Consider the following 17,809-nt stretch of genomic DNA (forward strand, 5'->3'; position numbering starts at 1 on the left):
GGGTGGTGGGGTACTGTTGTGTTGTAGGGTGGTGGGGTACTGTTGTGTTGTGTTGTAGGGTGGTGGGGTACTGTTGTGTTGTAGGGTGGTGGGGTACTGTTGTATTGTAGGGTGGTGGGGTACTGTTGTATTGTAGGGTGGTGGGGTACTGTTGTATTGTAGGGTGGTGGGGTACTGTTGTGTTGTAGGGTGGTGGGGTACTGTTGTATTGTAGGGTGGTGGGTACTGTTGTGTTGTAGGGTGGTGGGTACTGTTGTGTTGTAGGGTGGTGGGGTACTGTTGTATTGTAGGGTGGTGGGGTACTGTTGTGTTGTAGGGTGGTGGGGTACTGTTGTATTGTAGGGTGGTGGGGTACTGTTGTGTTGTGTTGTGTTGTAGGGTGGTGGGTACTGTTGTGCTGTAGGGTGGTGGGGTACTGTTGTGCTGTAGGGTGGTGGGGTACTGTTGTGTTGTAGGGTGGTGGGGTACTGTTGTATTGTAGGGTGGTGGGGTACTGTTGTATTGTAGGGTGGTGGGGTACTGTTGTATTGTAGGGTGGTGGGGTACTGTTGTGTTGTGTTGTAGGGTGGTGGGGTACTGTTGTGTTGTGTTGTAGGGTGGTGGGGTACTGTTGTGTTGTAGGGTGGTGGGGTACTGTTGTGTTGTAGGGTGGTGGGGTACTGTTGTGTTGTAGGGTGGTGGGGTACTGTTGTGTTGTAGGGTGGTGGGGTACTGTTGTGTTGTAGGGTGGTGGGTACTGTTGTGCTGTAGGGTGGTGGGGTACTGTTGTATTGTAGGGTGGTGGGGTACTGTTGTGTTGTAGGGTGGTGGGGTACTGTTGTGTTGTAGGGTGGTGGGGTACTGTTGTGTTGTAGGGTGGTGGGGTACTGTTGTGCTGTAGGGTGGTGGGGTACTGTTGTGTTGTGTTGTAGGGTGGTGGGGTACTGTTGTGTTGTAGGGTGGTGGGGTACTGTTGTGTTGTAGGGTGGTGGGGTACTGTTGTGTTGTAGGGTGGTGGGGTACTGTTGTGTTGTAGGGTGGTGGGTACTGTTGTGCTGTAGGGTGGTGGGGTACTGTTGTATTGTAGGGTGGTGGGGTACTGTTGTGTTGTAGGGTGGTGGGGTACTGTTGTGTTGTAGGGTGGTGGGGTACTGTTGTGTTGTAGGGTGGTGGGGTACTGTTGTGCTGTAGGGTGGTGGGGTACTGTTGTGTTGTGTTGTAGGGTGGTGGGGTACTGTTGTGTTGTAGGGTGCTGGGGTACTGTTGTATGTAGGGTGGTGGGGTACTGTTGTGTTGTAGGGTGGTGGGGTACTGTTGTGTTGTGGGGTGGTGGGGTACTGTTGTGTTGTAGGGTGGTGGGGTACTGTTGTGTTGTAGGGTGGTGGGGTACTGTTGTGTTGTAGGGTGGTGGGGTACTGTTGTGTTGTGTTGTAGGGTGGTGGGGTACTGTTGTGTTGTGTTGTAGGGTGGTGGGGTACTGTTGTGTTGTGTTGTAGGGTGGTGGGGTACTGTTGTGTTGTGTTGTAGGGTGGTGGGGTACTGTTGTATTGTAGGGCGGTGGGTACTGTTGTGTTGTGTTGTAGGGTGGTGGGGTACTGTTGTGTTGTAGGGTGGTGGGGTACTGTTGTGTTGTAGGGTGGTGGGGTACTGTTGTGTTGTAGGGTGGTGGGGTACTGTTGTATTGTAGGGTGGTGGGTACTGTTGTGTTGTGTTGTAGGGTGGTGGGGTACTGTTGTGTTGTGTTGTAGGGTGGTGGGGAACTGTTGTGTTGTGTTGTAGGGTGGTGGGGTACTGTTGTGTTGTGTTGTAGGGTGGTGGGGTACTGTTGTGTTGTAGGGTGGTGGGGTACTGTTGTATTGTAGGGTGGTGGGGTACTGTTGTGTTGTAGGGTGGTGGGGTACTGTTGTGTTGTATTGTAGGGTGGTGGGGTACTGTTGTATTGTAGGGTGGTGGGGTACTGTTGTATTGTAGGGTGGTGGGGTACTGTTGTATTGTAGGGTGGTGGGGTACTGTTGTGTTGTAGGGTGGTGGGGTACTGTTGTATTGTAGGGTGGTGGGGTACTGTTGTATTGTAGGGTGGTGGGGTACTGTTGTGTTGTAGGGTGGTGGGGTACTGTTGTGTTGTAGGGTGGTGGGGTACTGTTGTGTTGTAGGGTGGTGGGGTACTGTTGTGTTGTAGGGTGGTGGGGTACTGTTGTGTTGTAGGGTGGTGGGGTACTGTTGTGTTGTAGGGTGGTGGGGTACTGTTGTATTGTAGGGTGGTGGGGTACTGTTGTATTGTAGGGTGGTGGGGTACTGTTGTGTTGTAGGGTGGTGGGGTACTGTTGTATTGTAGGGTGGTGGGGTACTGTTGTGTTGTAGGGTGGTGGGGTACTGTTGTGTTGTAGGGTGGTGGGGTACTGTTGTGTTGTGTTGTAGGGTGGTGGGGTACTGTTGTGTTGTGTTGTAGGGTGGTGGGGTACTGTTGTGCTGTAGGGTGGTGGGGTACTGTTGTGTTGTAGGGTGGTGGGGTACTGTTGTGCTGTAGGGTGGTGGGGTACTGTTGTGTTGTAGGGTGGTGGGGTACTGTTGTATTGTAGGGTGGTGGGGTACTGTTGTGTTGTAGGGTGGTGGGGTACTGTTGTGTTGTAGGGTGGTGGGGTACTGTTGTGTTGTGTTGTAGGGTGGTGGGGTACTGTTGTGCTGTAGGGTGGTGGGGTACTGTTGTGTTGTAGGGTGGTGGGGTACTGTTGTGTTGTAGGGTGGTGGGGTACTGTTGTGTTGTAGGGTGGTGGGGTACTGTTGTGTTGTAGGGTGGTGGGGTACTGTTGTGTTGTAGGGTGGTGGGGTACTGTTGTGTTGTAGGGTGGTGGGGTACTGTTGTGTTGTAGGGTGGTGGGGTACTGTTGTGTTGTAGGGTGGTGGGGTACTGTTGTATTGTAGGGTGGTGGGGTACTGTTGTGTTGTAGGGTGGCGGGGTACTGTTGTGTTGTAGGGTGGTGGGGTACTGTTGTGTTGTGTTGTAGGGTGGTGGGGTACTGTTGTGTTGTAGGGTGGTGGGGTACTGTTGTGTTGTGTTGTAGGGTGGTGGGGTACTGTTGTGTTGTAAGGTGGTGGGGTACTGTTGTGTTGTAGGGTGGTGGGGTACTGTTGTGTTGTAGGGTGGTGGGGTACTGTTGTGTTGTAGGGTGGTGGGGTACTGTTGTGTTGTAAGGTGGTGGGGTACTGTTGTGTTGTATGGTGGTGGGGTACTGTTGTGTTGTAGGGTGGTGGGGTACTGTTGTGTTGTAGGGTGGTGGGGTACTGTTGTGTTGTCGGGTCGAATAGTTGTGTGGAAGCTAGGTAGCAGACAGCCTGGTAGCTTGGTGGGTGGGTTGTGTGGTAGCTAGTTAGAACATGACTGAATGCCTGGTAGCTTGGTGGGTGGGTGGTGTGGTAGCTAGTTAGAACATGACTGAATGCCTGGTAGCTTGGTGGGTGGGTGGTGTGGTAGCTAGTTAGAACATGACTGAATGCCTGGTAGCTTGGTGGGTGGGTGGTGTGGTAGCTAGTTAGAACATGACTGAATGCCAGGTAGCTTGGTTCGTGGGTTGTGTGTTGGTTCGTGGGTTGTGTGGTAGCTAGTTAGAACATGACTGAATGCCTGGTAGCTTGGTGGGTGGCTGGTGTGGTAGCTAGTTAGCTAGTTAGAACATGACTGAATGCCTGGTAGCTTGGTGGGTGGGTTGTGTGGTAGCTAGTTAGCTAGTTAGAACATGACTGAATGCCTGGTAGCTTGGTGGGTGGGTTGTGTGGTAGCTAGTTAGAACATGACTGAATGCCTGGTAGCTTGGTGGGTGGGTGGTGTGGTAGCTAGTTAGAACATGACTGAATGCCTGGTAGCTTGGTGGGTGGGTGGTGTGGTACCTGGGTAGCAGATAGCCTGATAGCTGGGTGACAGACAGACATAGACAGATAGCCAGTCAGAGACAGACAGTCAGATAGCCTGATAGCTGGGTGACAGACAGACATAGACAGATAGCCAGTCAGAGACAGACAGTCAGATAGCCTGATAGCTGGGTGACAGACAGACATAGACAGATAGCCAGTCAGAGACAGACAGTCAGATAGCCTGATAGCTGGGTGACAGACAGACATAGACAGATAGCCAGTCAGAGACAGACAGTCAGATAGCCTGATAGCTGGGTGACAGACAGACATAGACAGATAGCCAGTCAGAGACAGACAGTCAGATAGCCGGATAGCTGGGTGACAGACAGACATAGACAGATAGCCAGTCAGAGACAGACAGTCAGATAGACTGATAGCTGGGTGACAGACAGACATAGACAGATAGCCAGTCAGAGACAGACAGTCAGATAGCCTGATAGCTGGGTGACAGACAGACATAGACAGATAGCCAGTCAGAGACAGACAGTCAGATAGCCTGATAGCTGGGTGACAGACAGACATAGACAGATAGCCAGTCAGAGACAGACAGTCAGATAGCCTGATAGCTGGGTGACAGACAGACATAGACAGATAGCCAGTCAGAGACAGACAGTCAGATAGCCTGATAGCTGGGTGACAGACATAGACAGATAGCCAGTCAGAGACAGACAGTCAGATAGACTGATAGCTGGGTGACAGACAGACAGATAGCCAGTCAGAGACAGACAGTCAGATAGCCTGATAGCTGGGTGACAGACAGACATAGACAGATAGCCAGTCAGAGACAGACAGTCAGATAGACTGATAGCTGGGTGACAGACAGACATAGACAGATAGCCAGTCAGAGACAGACAGTCAGATAGCCTGATAGCTGGGTGACAGACAGACATAGACAGATAGCCAGTCAGAGACAGACAGTCAGATAGACTGATAGCTGGGTGACAGACAGACATAGACAGATAGCCAGTCAGAGACAGACAGTCAGATAGCCTGATAGCTGGGTGACAGACAGACATAGACAGATAGCCAGTCAGAGACAGACAGTCAGATAGACTGATAGCTGGGTGACAGACAGACATAGACAGATAGCCAGTCAGAGACAGACAGTCAGATAGCCTGATAGCTGGGTGACAGATAGACAGATAGCCAGTCAGAGACAGACAGTCAGATAGCCTGATAGCTGGGTGACAGACAGACATAGACAGATAGCCAGTCAGAGACAGACAGTCAGATAGACTGATAGCTGGGTGACAGACAGACATAGACAGATAGCCAGTCAGAGACAGACAGTCAGATAGACTGATAGCTGGGTGACAGACAGACATAGACAGATAGCCAGTCAGAGACAGACAGTCAGATAGCCTGATAGCTGGGTGACAGACAGACAGATAGCCAGTCAGAGACAGACAGTCAGATAGACTGATAGCTGGGTGACAGACAGACATAGACAGATAGCCAGTCAGAGACAGACAGTCAGATAGACTGTAAAAGTATCCGTTGATTTAAATCATGCTGTGTTTATTGTATGGAGAGAGAAACTCTTCATCTGTGGTCCTCATTCAGAAATGACACCAATACACGACATCAGGTGTTTAAATATGGACATATTGGTCCCATAGCGTTCAGCAACATGAGCATATTCAGGACCATCAGGAATGTAGAGGGCAGAAACATTTCAGTCAGACAGCCAAGACACACAATATTACACATTCAGTGTGAAGGTTAGACATTGTATAACATGTAGTACATCAAATAATACATATAGTGTTAAAGCTTTTTACCCTCTATACTGTATATGATGGGAATGAGGTTGGGAGAAATGTTGAGGGTCTTGAATGTTTACATGATACTGTATAGGATGGGAATGAGGTTGGGAGAAATGTTGAGGGTCTTGAATGTTTACATGATACTGTATATGATGGGAATGAGGTTGGGAGAAATGTTGAGGGTCTTGAATGTTTACATGATACTGTATATAATGAGGATAGGAGAAATGTTGAGGGTCTTGAATGTTTACATGATACTGTATAGGATGGGAATGAGGTTGGGAGAAATGTTGAGGGTCTTGAATGTTTACATGATACTGTATAGGATGGGAATGAGGTTGGGAGAAATGTTGAGGGTCTTGAATGTTTACATGATACTGTATAGGATGGGAATGAGGATAGGAGAAATGTTGAGGGTCTTGAATGTTTACATGATACTGTATATAATGAGGATAGGAGAAATGTTGAGGGTCTTGAATGTTTACATGATACTGTATAGGATGGGAATGAGGTTGGGAGAAATGTTGAGGGTCTTGAATGTTTACATGATACTGTATATAATGGGAATGAGGATAGGAGAAATGTTGAGGGTCTTGAATGTTTACATGATACTGTATAGGATGGGAATGAGGTTGGGAGAAATGTTGAGGGTCTTGAATGTTTACATGATACTGTATAGGATGGGAATGAGGTTGGGAGAAATGTTGAGGGTCTTGAATGTTTACATGATACTGTATAGGATGGGAATGAGGTTGGGAGAAATGTTGAGGGTCTTGAATGTTTACATGATACTGTATAGGATGGGAATGAGGATAGGAGAAATGTTGAGGGTCTTGAATGTTTACATGATACTGTATATGATGGGAATGAGGATAGGAGAAATGTTGAGGGTCTTGAATGTTTACATGATACTGTATATAATGAGGATAGGAGAAATGTTGAGGGTCTTGAATGTTTACATGATACTGTATAGGATGGGAATGAGGTTGGGAGAAATGTTGAGGGTCTTGAATGTTTACATGATACTGTATAGGATGGGAATGAGGTTGGGAGAAATGTTGAGGGTCTTGAATGTTTACATGATACTGTATATAATGGGAATGAGGATAGGAGAAATGTTGAGGGTCTTGAATGTTTACATGATACTGTATAGGATGGGAATGAGGATAGGAGAAATGTTGAGGGTCTTGAATGTTTACATGATACTGTATAGGATGGGAATGAGGATAGGAGAAATGTTGAGGGTCTTGAATGTTTACATGATACTGTATAGGATGGGAATGAGGATAGGAGAAATGTTGAGGGTCTTGAATGTTTACATGATACTGTATATAATGAGGATAGGAGAAATGTTGAGGGTCTTGAATGTTTACATGATACTGTATAGGATGGGAATGAGGATAGGAGAAATGTTGAGGGTCTTGAATGTTTACATGATACTGTATATGATGAGGATAGGAGAAATGTTGAGGTATTGAATGTTTACATGATACTGCTGATTTTAGATATAAGGGGGGGGGGGGGGGGTTGTACACTGAGGACCAAGTAACATCTCAATATGGTGCATTCTATAAAGAAAGTAAAATCCAGAAATATTGAAATGACATTATTTCATTATCTGTAAAAACACATTTCAACCTGATCTGGATTTACACCAGAAAGAACGGTAGAATAAGAATGACATTAGATTACTATTGACGGGCTAAAGCAGCTTTTGATTCATTCATATCTCTCTCTTAACAATATAAAAAGATCATATTCTGAAACTTTAACAACTACAATTGTTGATACTTTAAACAGAAATACATTTTAGTCAGAAAAGTCAGAAAAGTGGAGAAGAACAAATCAGGATAAAACTGTTTTTGATTGAAAAAGTATCTTAGAATAAACAAAGATAAGGTAACAATATTATAAAAAGTGTTGAGGCCGTCTTGATGTAGAGTAGATGGAAACCATGCTGGTGATCTTTATCCTGCTGGTTTTACAATATCCGTGTCTGACTGCTAATATACACTGAATACAAACACAACATGTAAAGTATTGGTCCCATGTTTCATGAGCTGAAATAAAAGATCCCAGAAAATGTTCCATACGCACAAGAAGCTTTTACATCCCTCTATTAGTGAGTTGCCAAGATAATCCCTCTGTATTCCTGCCCCGTCATGTGAAATCCATTGATTTGGACTGAAAGAATTCATTTAAATTGACTGATTTTCTTCTATGAACTGTAAGTCAGTAAAATCTTTGAAATCGTTGCATGCTGCTTTGCCATTTTGTTCAGTATAGACGCCATGTAGCAGAAGCTTTTATCCCAAAGAGACTTATTTATGCGTGTATACGTTTTATACATATGGGTGATCTCAGGAATTATACCCACTATCCTGGCACAGCAAATGCCATGTTCTACAAACTGAGCTACAGAGGACCAGTAACTCAGGAGCAGTTTTCTAACCAATTCTGAACATAGAGGAATATGATCCAGATATGGCCTGCATATCCTCCACTATACGCCCAGTTTCACACAGGGCACAACAGTCTGAGGCGGCCACAGTGTGCATGGCCATGTCTTCCATTGGGGACCATAGATCACTCCTCCATCACCTCCTCTCGATGGTTCTCTTCCTCCTCAGAGGACTCTGGGCGCTCCAAGTCTTCAGCTCACTGTACTGCACCTACACACAGAGGAATATAGCCTGGTATCACTCACTGTACTGCACCTACACACAGAGGAATATAGCCTGGTATCATTCACTGTACTGCACCTACACACAGAGGAATATAGCCTGGTATCATTCACTGTACTGCACCTACACACAGAGGAATATAGCCTGGTATCATTCACTGTACTGCACCTACACACAGAGGAATATAGCCTGGTATCACTCACTGTACTGCACCTACACACAGAGGAATATAGCCTGGTATCATTCACTGTACTGCACCTACACACAGAGGAATATAGCCTGGTATCATTCAATGTACTGCACCTACACACAGAGGAATATAGCCTGGTATCATTCACTGTACTGCACCTACACACAGAGGAATATAGCCTGGTATCATTCACTGTACTGCACCTACACACAGAGGAATATAGCCTGGTATCATTCACTGTACTGCACCTACACACAGAGGAATATAGCCTGGTATCATTCACTGTACTGCACCTACACACAGAGGAATATAGCCTGGTATCATTCACTGTACTGCACCTACACACAGAGGAATATAGCCTGGTATCATTCATAACAGCAGAGCTGCAGGGCTACAGTGTCTGAGGTCATACGACCAGTTGAGGTCACACAACAGTCACAGTAGCTCTCAACTAGTGTTGCAAAATTCTGCTAAACTTCCCCGATTGGAGGATTCACACATTTCCTGCTCATTCCCTCCTGAATCCATGAATCTTCCAACAGATTTCCCCCCCAAAAACTAGGACTTTTGGGAAAGTTAACAGAATTTTGCAACCCTACTCTCAACTCTGTGGTGACAATAGTCACAGAGGTGATCAACTCTGTGGTGACAATAGTCACAGAGGGGATCAACTCTGTGGTGACAATAGTCACAGAGGGGATCAACTCTGAGGTGACAATAGTCACAGAGGTTATCAACTCTGAGGTGACAATAGTCACAGAGGTTATCAACTCTGTGGTGACAATAGTCACAGAGGGGATCAACTCTGTGGTGACAATAGTCACAGAGGGGATCAACTCTGTGGTGACAATAGTCACAGAGGGGATCAACTCTGTGGTGACTATAGTCACAGAGGGGATCAACTCTGTGGTGACAATAGTCACAGAGGGGATCAACTCTGAGGTGACAATAGTCACAGAGGTTATCAACTCTGAGGTGACAATAGTCACAGAGGTTATCAACTCTGTGGTGACAATAGTCACAGAGGGGATCAACTCTGTGGTGACTATAGTCACAGAGGGGATCAACTCTGTGGTGACAATAGTCACAGAGGGGATCAACTCTGTGGTGACTATAGTCACAGAGGGGATCAACTCTGAGGTGACAATAGTCACAGAGGGGATCAACTCTGAGGTGACAATAGTCACAGAGGGGATCAACTCTGAGGTGACAATAGTCACAGAGGGGATCAACTCTGTGGTGACAATAGTCACAGAGGGGATCAACTCTGTGGTGACTATAGTCACAGAGGGGATCAACTCTGAGGTGACAATAGTCACAGAGGGGATCAACTCTGTGGTGACAATAGTCACAGAGGTTATCAACTCTGTGGTGACAATAGTCACAGAGGGGATCAACTCTGTGGTGACAATAGTCACAGAGGGGATCAACTCTGTGGTGACAATAGTCACAGAGGTTATCAACTCTGTGGTGACAATAGTCACAGAGGGGATCAACTCTGTGGTGACAATAGTCACAGAGGTTATCAACTCTGTGGTGACAATAGTCACAGAGGTTATCAACTCTGAGGTGACAATAGTCACAGAGGGGATCAACTCTGTGGTGACAATAGTCACAGAGGGGATCAACTCTGTGGTGACAATAGCCACAGAGGGGATCAACTCTGAGGTGACAATAGTCACAGAGGTTATCAACTCTGAGGTGACAATAGTCACAGAGGTTATCAACTCTGTGGTGACAATAGTCACAGAGGGGATCAACTCTGTGGTGACTATAGTCACAGAGGGGATCAACTCTGTGGTGACAATAGTCACAGAGGGGATCAACTCTGTGGTGACTATAGTCACAGAGGGGATCAACTCTGAGGTGACAATAGTCACAGAGGGGATCAACTCTGAGGTGACAATAGTCACAGAGGGGATCAACTCTGAGGTGACAATAGTCACAGAGGGGATCAACTCTGTGGTGACAATAGTCACAGAGGGGATCAACTCTGTGGTGACTATAGTCACAGAGGGGATCAACTCTGAGGTGACAATAGTCACAGAGGTTATCAACTCTGTGGTGACAATAGTCACAGAGGGGATCAACTCTGTGGTGACAATAGTCACAGAGGGGATCAACTCTGTGGTGACAATAGTCACAGAGGGGATCAACTCTGAGGTGACAATAGTCACAGAGGGGATCAACTCTGTGGTGACAATAGTCACAGAGGGGATCAACTCTGAGGTGACAATAGTCACAGAGGGGATCAACTCTGTGGTGTCTTCGCCCGGCAACTGAAAGGCACCTGAACCCTAACACCTAGTAAAATCCACAAGGGATGTTAGGGGGGAAACATCATAACAGAAATTAGACCGGGCTATAATTACACAGGCAACAAACCAGGTAACATAGAAACAACCTGAGGGATATTTCAGCAGAAAGCAGCGCTGGAAGACTAGAGGTTTACTGGCTTCCTGAATCTGATCTAGAGGTTTACTGGCTTCCTGAATCTGATCTAGAGGTTTACTGGCTTCCTGAATCTGATCTAGAGGTTTACTGGCTTCCTGAATCTGATCTAGAGGTTTACTGGCTTCCTGAATCTGATCTAGAGGTTTACTGGCTTCCTGAATCTGATCTAGAGGTTTACTGGCTTCCTGAATCTGATCTAGAGGTTTACTGGCTTCCTGAATCTGATCTAGAGGTTTACTGGCTTCCTGAATCTGATCTAGAGGTTTACTGGCTTCCTGAATCTGATCTAGAGGTTATAACCTGAAAGACTAGAGCATTACTGGCTTCCTGAATCTGATCTAGAGGCTATAACCTGAAAGACTAGAGGTTTACTGGCTTCCTGAATCTGATCTAGAGGTTTACTGGCTTCCTGAATCTGATCTAGAGGTTTACTGGCTTCCTGAATCTGATCTAGAGGTTTACTGGCTTCCTGAATCTGATCTAGAGGTTTACTGGCTTCCTGAATCTGATCTAGAGGCTATAACCTGAAAGACTAGAGGTTTACTGGCTTCCTGAATCTGATCTAGAGGCTATAACCTGAAAGACTAGAGGTTTACTGGCTTCCTGAATCTGATCTAGAGGTTTACTGGCTTCCTGAATCTGATCTAGAGGCTATAACCTGTAATACTAGAGGTCTACTGGCTTCCTGAGTCCGATCTAGAGGTTTACTGGCTTCCTGAATCTGATCTAGAGGCTATAACCTGAAAAGGGTAATTCCACCCCTTTTTAAACTCCTCTTCATTATGTCCAGCACCACACCAGTGTCTACATATGTGAATAACGATACATTTCTATGTTCTGTAGTTACAAACATAAGAAGAAAAGGTCCTTTAAACGTGCACTGGATGACATCATCACATATGCAGGGTGTGACTTCTCATGCAGAGTTTCTACATTGACATGTGCTAACTTTCCAGGCAGGAAGAGCATTATCCGGCTCCCCGGCAGTCTCACAGTCTTCCTAAATCACTGTTTTATCTGTTGAAAAGTGGTGGGATTGCCCTCTAACCTTCTATAGACACTTACCTTTTGGACATCTGAAGGAACTCTCCTCAGGAAATCAAACACCTCATTGTTGTCGATGGCGTACGGAGCCCGTAATTTCTTGGTGAATTTATTAATTCCTGAAAAACAGACATTCAGGAGAAGCTAAATAAAACAGTCTGTATAAACCAGTAATCTGGGTGGATCTGATGCAGCTAAAATTCAATAAAAAAGGAAAAGGAACAAGTTGTCAATAACATGTGTGTAATTACTTTCCAGCCTTTCAGCACGGCAGGTATGATACTGTATTGTTTTGGTGTATTTGATATGATGACCGCATGAAATCAATTGACATGGAAATGGACAATAGTTGTAGATATCTTAACAAATGAGAAGATGCCCTTACCCCATACTAGAAGGATATATCGTACAGGGATGAAGTATGTCAGAACTGTTACTGTCACCAGCATCAGGAAGGCTAAGTTGGAGAGGAACGGTACTGACCAGTTAAAGGTGCTGAGGAAGAGGACACAAATACATATTCATATTGAGGAAGAGGACAAAATACATATTCATATTGAGTAGAAACACATTACATATTCATATTGAGGAGAAACACAATACATATCGATTAGAAACACAATACATATTCATATTGAGGAGAAACACAAATACATATTCATATTGAGGAGAAAGACAATACATATTCATATTGATTAGAAACACAATACATATTCATATTGAGGAGAAACACAATACATATTCATATTGAGGAGAAACACAATACATATTCATATTGAATAGAAACACAATTCATATCGATTAGAAACACAATTCATATTGATTAGAAACACAATTCATATCGATTAGAAACACAATTCATATTGATTAGAAACACAATTCATATCGATTAGAAACACAATTCATATTGATTAGAAACACAATACATATTGATTAGAAACACAATACATATTCATATTGAGTAGAAACACAATACATATTCATATTGAGTAGAAACACAATACATATTCATATTGAGTAGAAACACAATACATATTCATATTGAGTAGAAACACAATACATATTCATATTGAGTAGAAACACAATACATATTCATATTGAGTAGAAACACAATACATATTCATATTGAGTAGAAACACAATACATATTCATATTGAGTAGAAACACAATACATATTCATATTGAGGAGAAACACAATACATATTCATATTGAGTAGAAACACAATACATATTCATATTGAGTAGAAACACAATTCATATTGAGTAGAAACACAATACATATTCATATTGAGTAGAAACACAATACATATTCATATTGAGGAGAAACACAATACATATTCATATTGAGTAGAAACACAATACATATTCATATTGAGTAGAAACACAATACATATTCATATTGAGGAGAAACACAATACATATTCATATTGAGGAGAAACACAATACATATTCATATTGAGTAGAAACACAATACATATTCATATTGAGGAGAAACACAATACATATTCATATTGAGGAGAAACACAATACATATTCATATTGAGTAGAAACACAATACATATTCATATTGAGGAGAAACACAATACATATTCATATTGAGGAGAAACACAATACATATTCATATTGAGGAGAAACACAATACATATTCATATTGAGGAGAAACACAATACATATTCATATTGAGTAGAAACACAATACATATTCATATTGAGGAGAAACACAATACATATTCATATTGAGTAGAAACACAATACATATTCATATTGAGTAGAAACACAATACATATTCATATTGAGTAGAAACACAATACATATTCATATTGAGGAGAAACACAATACATATTCATATTGAGTAGAAACACAATACATATTCATATTGAGTAGAAACACAATACATATTCATATTGAGTAGAAACACAATACATATTCATATTGAGGAGAAAGACAATACATATTCATATTGAGGAGAAACACAATACATATTCATATTGAGGAGAAACACAATTCATATTCATATTGAGTAGAAACACAATACATATTCATATTGAGTAGAAACACAATACATATTCATATTGAGTAGAAACACAATACATATTCATATTGAGTAGAAACACAATACATATTCATATTGAGTAGAAACACAATACATATTCATATTGAGGAGAAACACAATACATATTCATATTGAGGAGAAACACAATACATATTCATATTGAGTAGAAACACAATACATATTCATATTGAGTAGAAACACAATACATATTCATATTGAGTAGAAACACAATACATATTCATATTGAGGAGAAACACAATACATATTCATATTGAGTAGAAACACAATACATATTCATATTGAGTAGAAACACAATACCTATTCATATTGAGGAGAAACACAATACATATTCATATTGAGGAGAAACACAATACATATTCATATTGAGTAGAAACACAATACATATTCATATTGAGTAGAAACACAATACATATTCATATTGAGTAGAAACACAATACATATTCATATTGAGGAGAAACACAATACATATTCATATTGAGTAGAAACACAATACATATTCATATTGAGGAGAAACACAATACATATTCATATTGAGTAGAAACACAATACATATTCATATTGAGGAGAAACACAATACATATTCATATTGAGTAGAAACACAATACATATTCATATTGAGTAGAAACACAATACATATTCATATTGAGTAGAAACACAATACATATTCATATTGAGTAGAAACACAATACATATTCATATTGAGTAGAAACACAATACATATTCATATTGAGGAGAAACACAATACATATTCATATTGAGGAGAAACACAATACATATTCATATTGAGTAGAAACACAATACATATTCATATTGAGTAGAAACACAATACATATTCATATTGAGTAGAAACACAATACATATTCATATTGAGGAGAAACACAATACATATTCATATTGAGTAGAAACACAATACATATTCATATTGAGTAGAAACACAATACCTATTCATATTGAGGAGAAACACAATACATATTCATATTGAGGAGAAACACAATACATATTCATATTGAGTAGAAACACAATACATATTCATATTGAGTAGAAACACAATACATATTCATATTGAGTAGAAACACAATACATATTCATATTGAGGAGAAACACAATACATATTCATATTGAGGAGAAACACAATACATATTCATATTGAGGAGAAACACAATACATATTCATATTGAGTAGAAACGTGATAAAACATTATTGCAGGAATATAACACACTATCTAATTATTCTATATTTAATTGATAAAACAAAATAATTGACATGCACAAACCAGAACCATGTAGAGAATAAATGGATGGACAATTAAAATAAATACATGTCAAAACCTCAACACCATGTCAAATCAACATTTATGGACAATTAAAATAAATACATGTCAAAACCACAACACCGTCTCAAATCAACATTTATGGACAATTAAAATAAATAAATGTCTAATTCAGACTAAAATGCTCACTTCTTAATTCTCTCCCCGAAGCATGCGATTTCCTCCAACAGGTTTTGGACAGTGATGACAGTCTCTTGAACCATATGAATTTTTTCCATCAAACCTCTCTTCTCGGATTCCTACAACATTAAAGGACCAGTCAGTTCTACATGTCTTTAGATTCCTACAACATTAAAGGACCAGTCAGTTCTACATGTCTTTAGATTCCTCCAACATTAAAGGACCAGTCAGTTCAACATGTCTATAGATTCCTCCAACATTAAAGGACCAGTCAGTTCTACATGTCTATAGATTCCTCCAACATTAAAGGACCAGTCAGTTCTACATGTCTATAGATTCCTCCAACATTAAAGGACCAGTCAGTTCTACATGTCTATAGATTCCTCCAACATTAAAGGACCAGTCAGTTCTACATGTCTATAGATTCCTCCAACATTAAGGGACCAGTCAGTTCTACATGTCTATAGATTCCTCCAACATTAAAGGACCAGTCAGTTCTACATGTCTTTAGATTCCTCCAACATTAAAGGACCAGTCAGTTCTACATGTCTTTAGATTCCTCCAACATTAAAGGACCAGTCAGTTCTACATGTCTTTAGATTCCTACAACATTAAAGGACCAGTCAGTTCTACATGTCTTTAGATTCCTACAACATTAAAGGACCAGTCAGTTCTACATGTCTTTAGATTCCTCCAACATTAAAGGACCAGTCAGTTCTACATGTCTTTAGATTCCTCCAACATTAAAGGACCAGTCAGTTCTACATGTCTATAGATTCCTCCAACATTAAAGGACCAGTCAGTTCTACATGTCTATAGATTCCTCCAACATTAAAGGACCAGTCAGTTCTACATGTCTTTAGATTCCTCCAACATTAAAGGACCAGTCAGTTCAACATGTCTATAGATTCCTCCAACATTAAAGGACCAGTCAGTTCAACATGTCTTTAGATTCCTCCAACATTAAAGGACCAGTCAGTTCTACATGTCTTTAGATTCCTCCAACATTAAAGGACCAGTCAGTTCTACATGTCTATAGATTCCTCCAACATTAAAGGACCAGTCAGTTCTACATGTCTATAGATTCCTACAACATTAAAGGACCAGTCAGTTCTACATGTCTTTAGATTCCTCCAACATTAAAGGACCAGTCAGTTCTACATGTCTTTAGATTCCTCCAACATTAAAGGACCAGTCAGTTCTACATGTCTTTAGATTCCTCCAACATTAAAGGACCAGTCAGTTTAACATGTCTATAGATTCCTCCAACATTAAAGGACCAGTCAGTTCTACATGTCTATAGATTCCTCCAACATTAAAGGACCAGTCAGTTCTACATGTCTATAGATTCCTACAACATTAAAGGACCAGTCAGTTCTACATGTCTATAGATTCCTCCAACATTAAAGGACCAGTCAGTTCTACATGTCTATAGATTCCTACAACATTAAAGGACCAGTCAGTTCTACATGTCTTTAGATTCCTACAACATTAAAGGACCAGTCAGTTCTACATGTCTATAGATTCCTACAACATTAAAGGACCAGTCAGTTCAACATGTCTTTAGATTCCTCCAACATTAAAGGACCAGTCAGTTCAACATGTCTATAGATTCCTACAACATTAAAGGACCAGTCAGTTCTACATGTCTATAGATTCCTCCAACATTAAAGGACCAGTCAGTTCTACATGTTTATAGATTCCTCCAACATTAAAGGACCAGTCAGTTCTACATGTCTTTAGATTCCTCCAACATTAAAGGACCAGTCAGTTCAACATGTCTTTAGATTCCTCCAACATTAAAGGACCAGTCAGTTCTACATGTCTTTAGATTCCTCCAACATTAAAGGACCAGTCAGTTCAACATGTCTTTAGATTCCTCCAACATTAAAGGACCAGTCAGTTCTACATGTCTATAGATTCCTCCAACATTAAAGGACCAGTCAGTTCTACATGTTTATAGATTCCTCCAACATTAAAGGACCAGTCAGTTCAACATGTCTTTAGATTCCTACAACATTAAAGGACCAGTCAGTTCTACATGTCTTTAGATTCCTACAACATTAAAGGACCAGTCAGTTCTACATGTCTATAGATTCCTCCAACATTAAAGGACCAGTCAGTTCTACATGTCTTTAGATTCCTACAACATTAAAGGACCAGTCAGTTCAACATGTCTTTAGATTCCTCCAACATTAAAGGACCAGTCAGTTCTACATGTCTATAGATTCCTCCAACATTAAAGGACCAGTCAGTTCTA

The 17,809-nt window shown here is 41.7% G+C and overlaps 1 protein-coding gene across 2 annotated transcripts in view; it reads right to left on the bottom strand.

The window, feature by feature from the left end:
* Positions 1–5,385: 5,385 nt before the first annotated feature.
* The window catches only part of mctp2b (multiple C2 domains, transmembrane 2b), a 158,985-nt gene continuing 146,561 nt past the window's right edge, over positions 5,386–17,809 (bottom strand). For both annotated transcript variants that reach the window (XM_055900086.1, XM_055900087.1), the window contains 4 exons: positions 15,559–15,668; positions 12,412–12,521; positions 12,048–12,145; positions 5,386–8,326 (listed from right to left, as the gene is read on the bottom strand). In XM_055900086.1, coding sequence (XP_055756061.1) covers positions 8,252–8,326; positions 12,048–12,145; positions 12,412–12,521; positions 15,559–15,668 — 393 coding nt within the window. In that variant the 3' untranslated portion in view covers positions 5,386–8,251. The remainder of the gene's footprint in view (positions 8,327–12,047; positions 12,146–12,411; positions 12,522–15,558; positions 15,669–17,809) is intronic.

Source organism: Salvelinus fontinalis, chromosome 35 (assembly GCF_029448725.1).
Source record: "Salvelinus fontinalis isolate EN_2023a chromosome 35, ASM2944872v1, whole genome shotgun sequence".
Taxonomy (NCBI): domain Eukaryota; kingdom Metazoa; phylum Chordata; class Actinopteri; order Salmoniformes; family Salmonidae; genus Salvelinus; species Salvelinus fontinalis.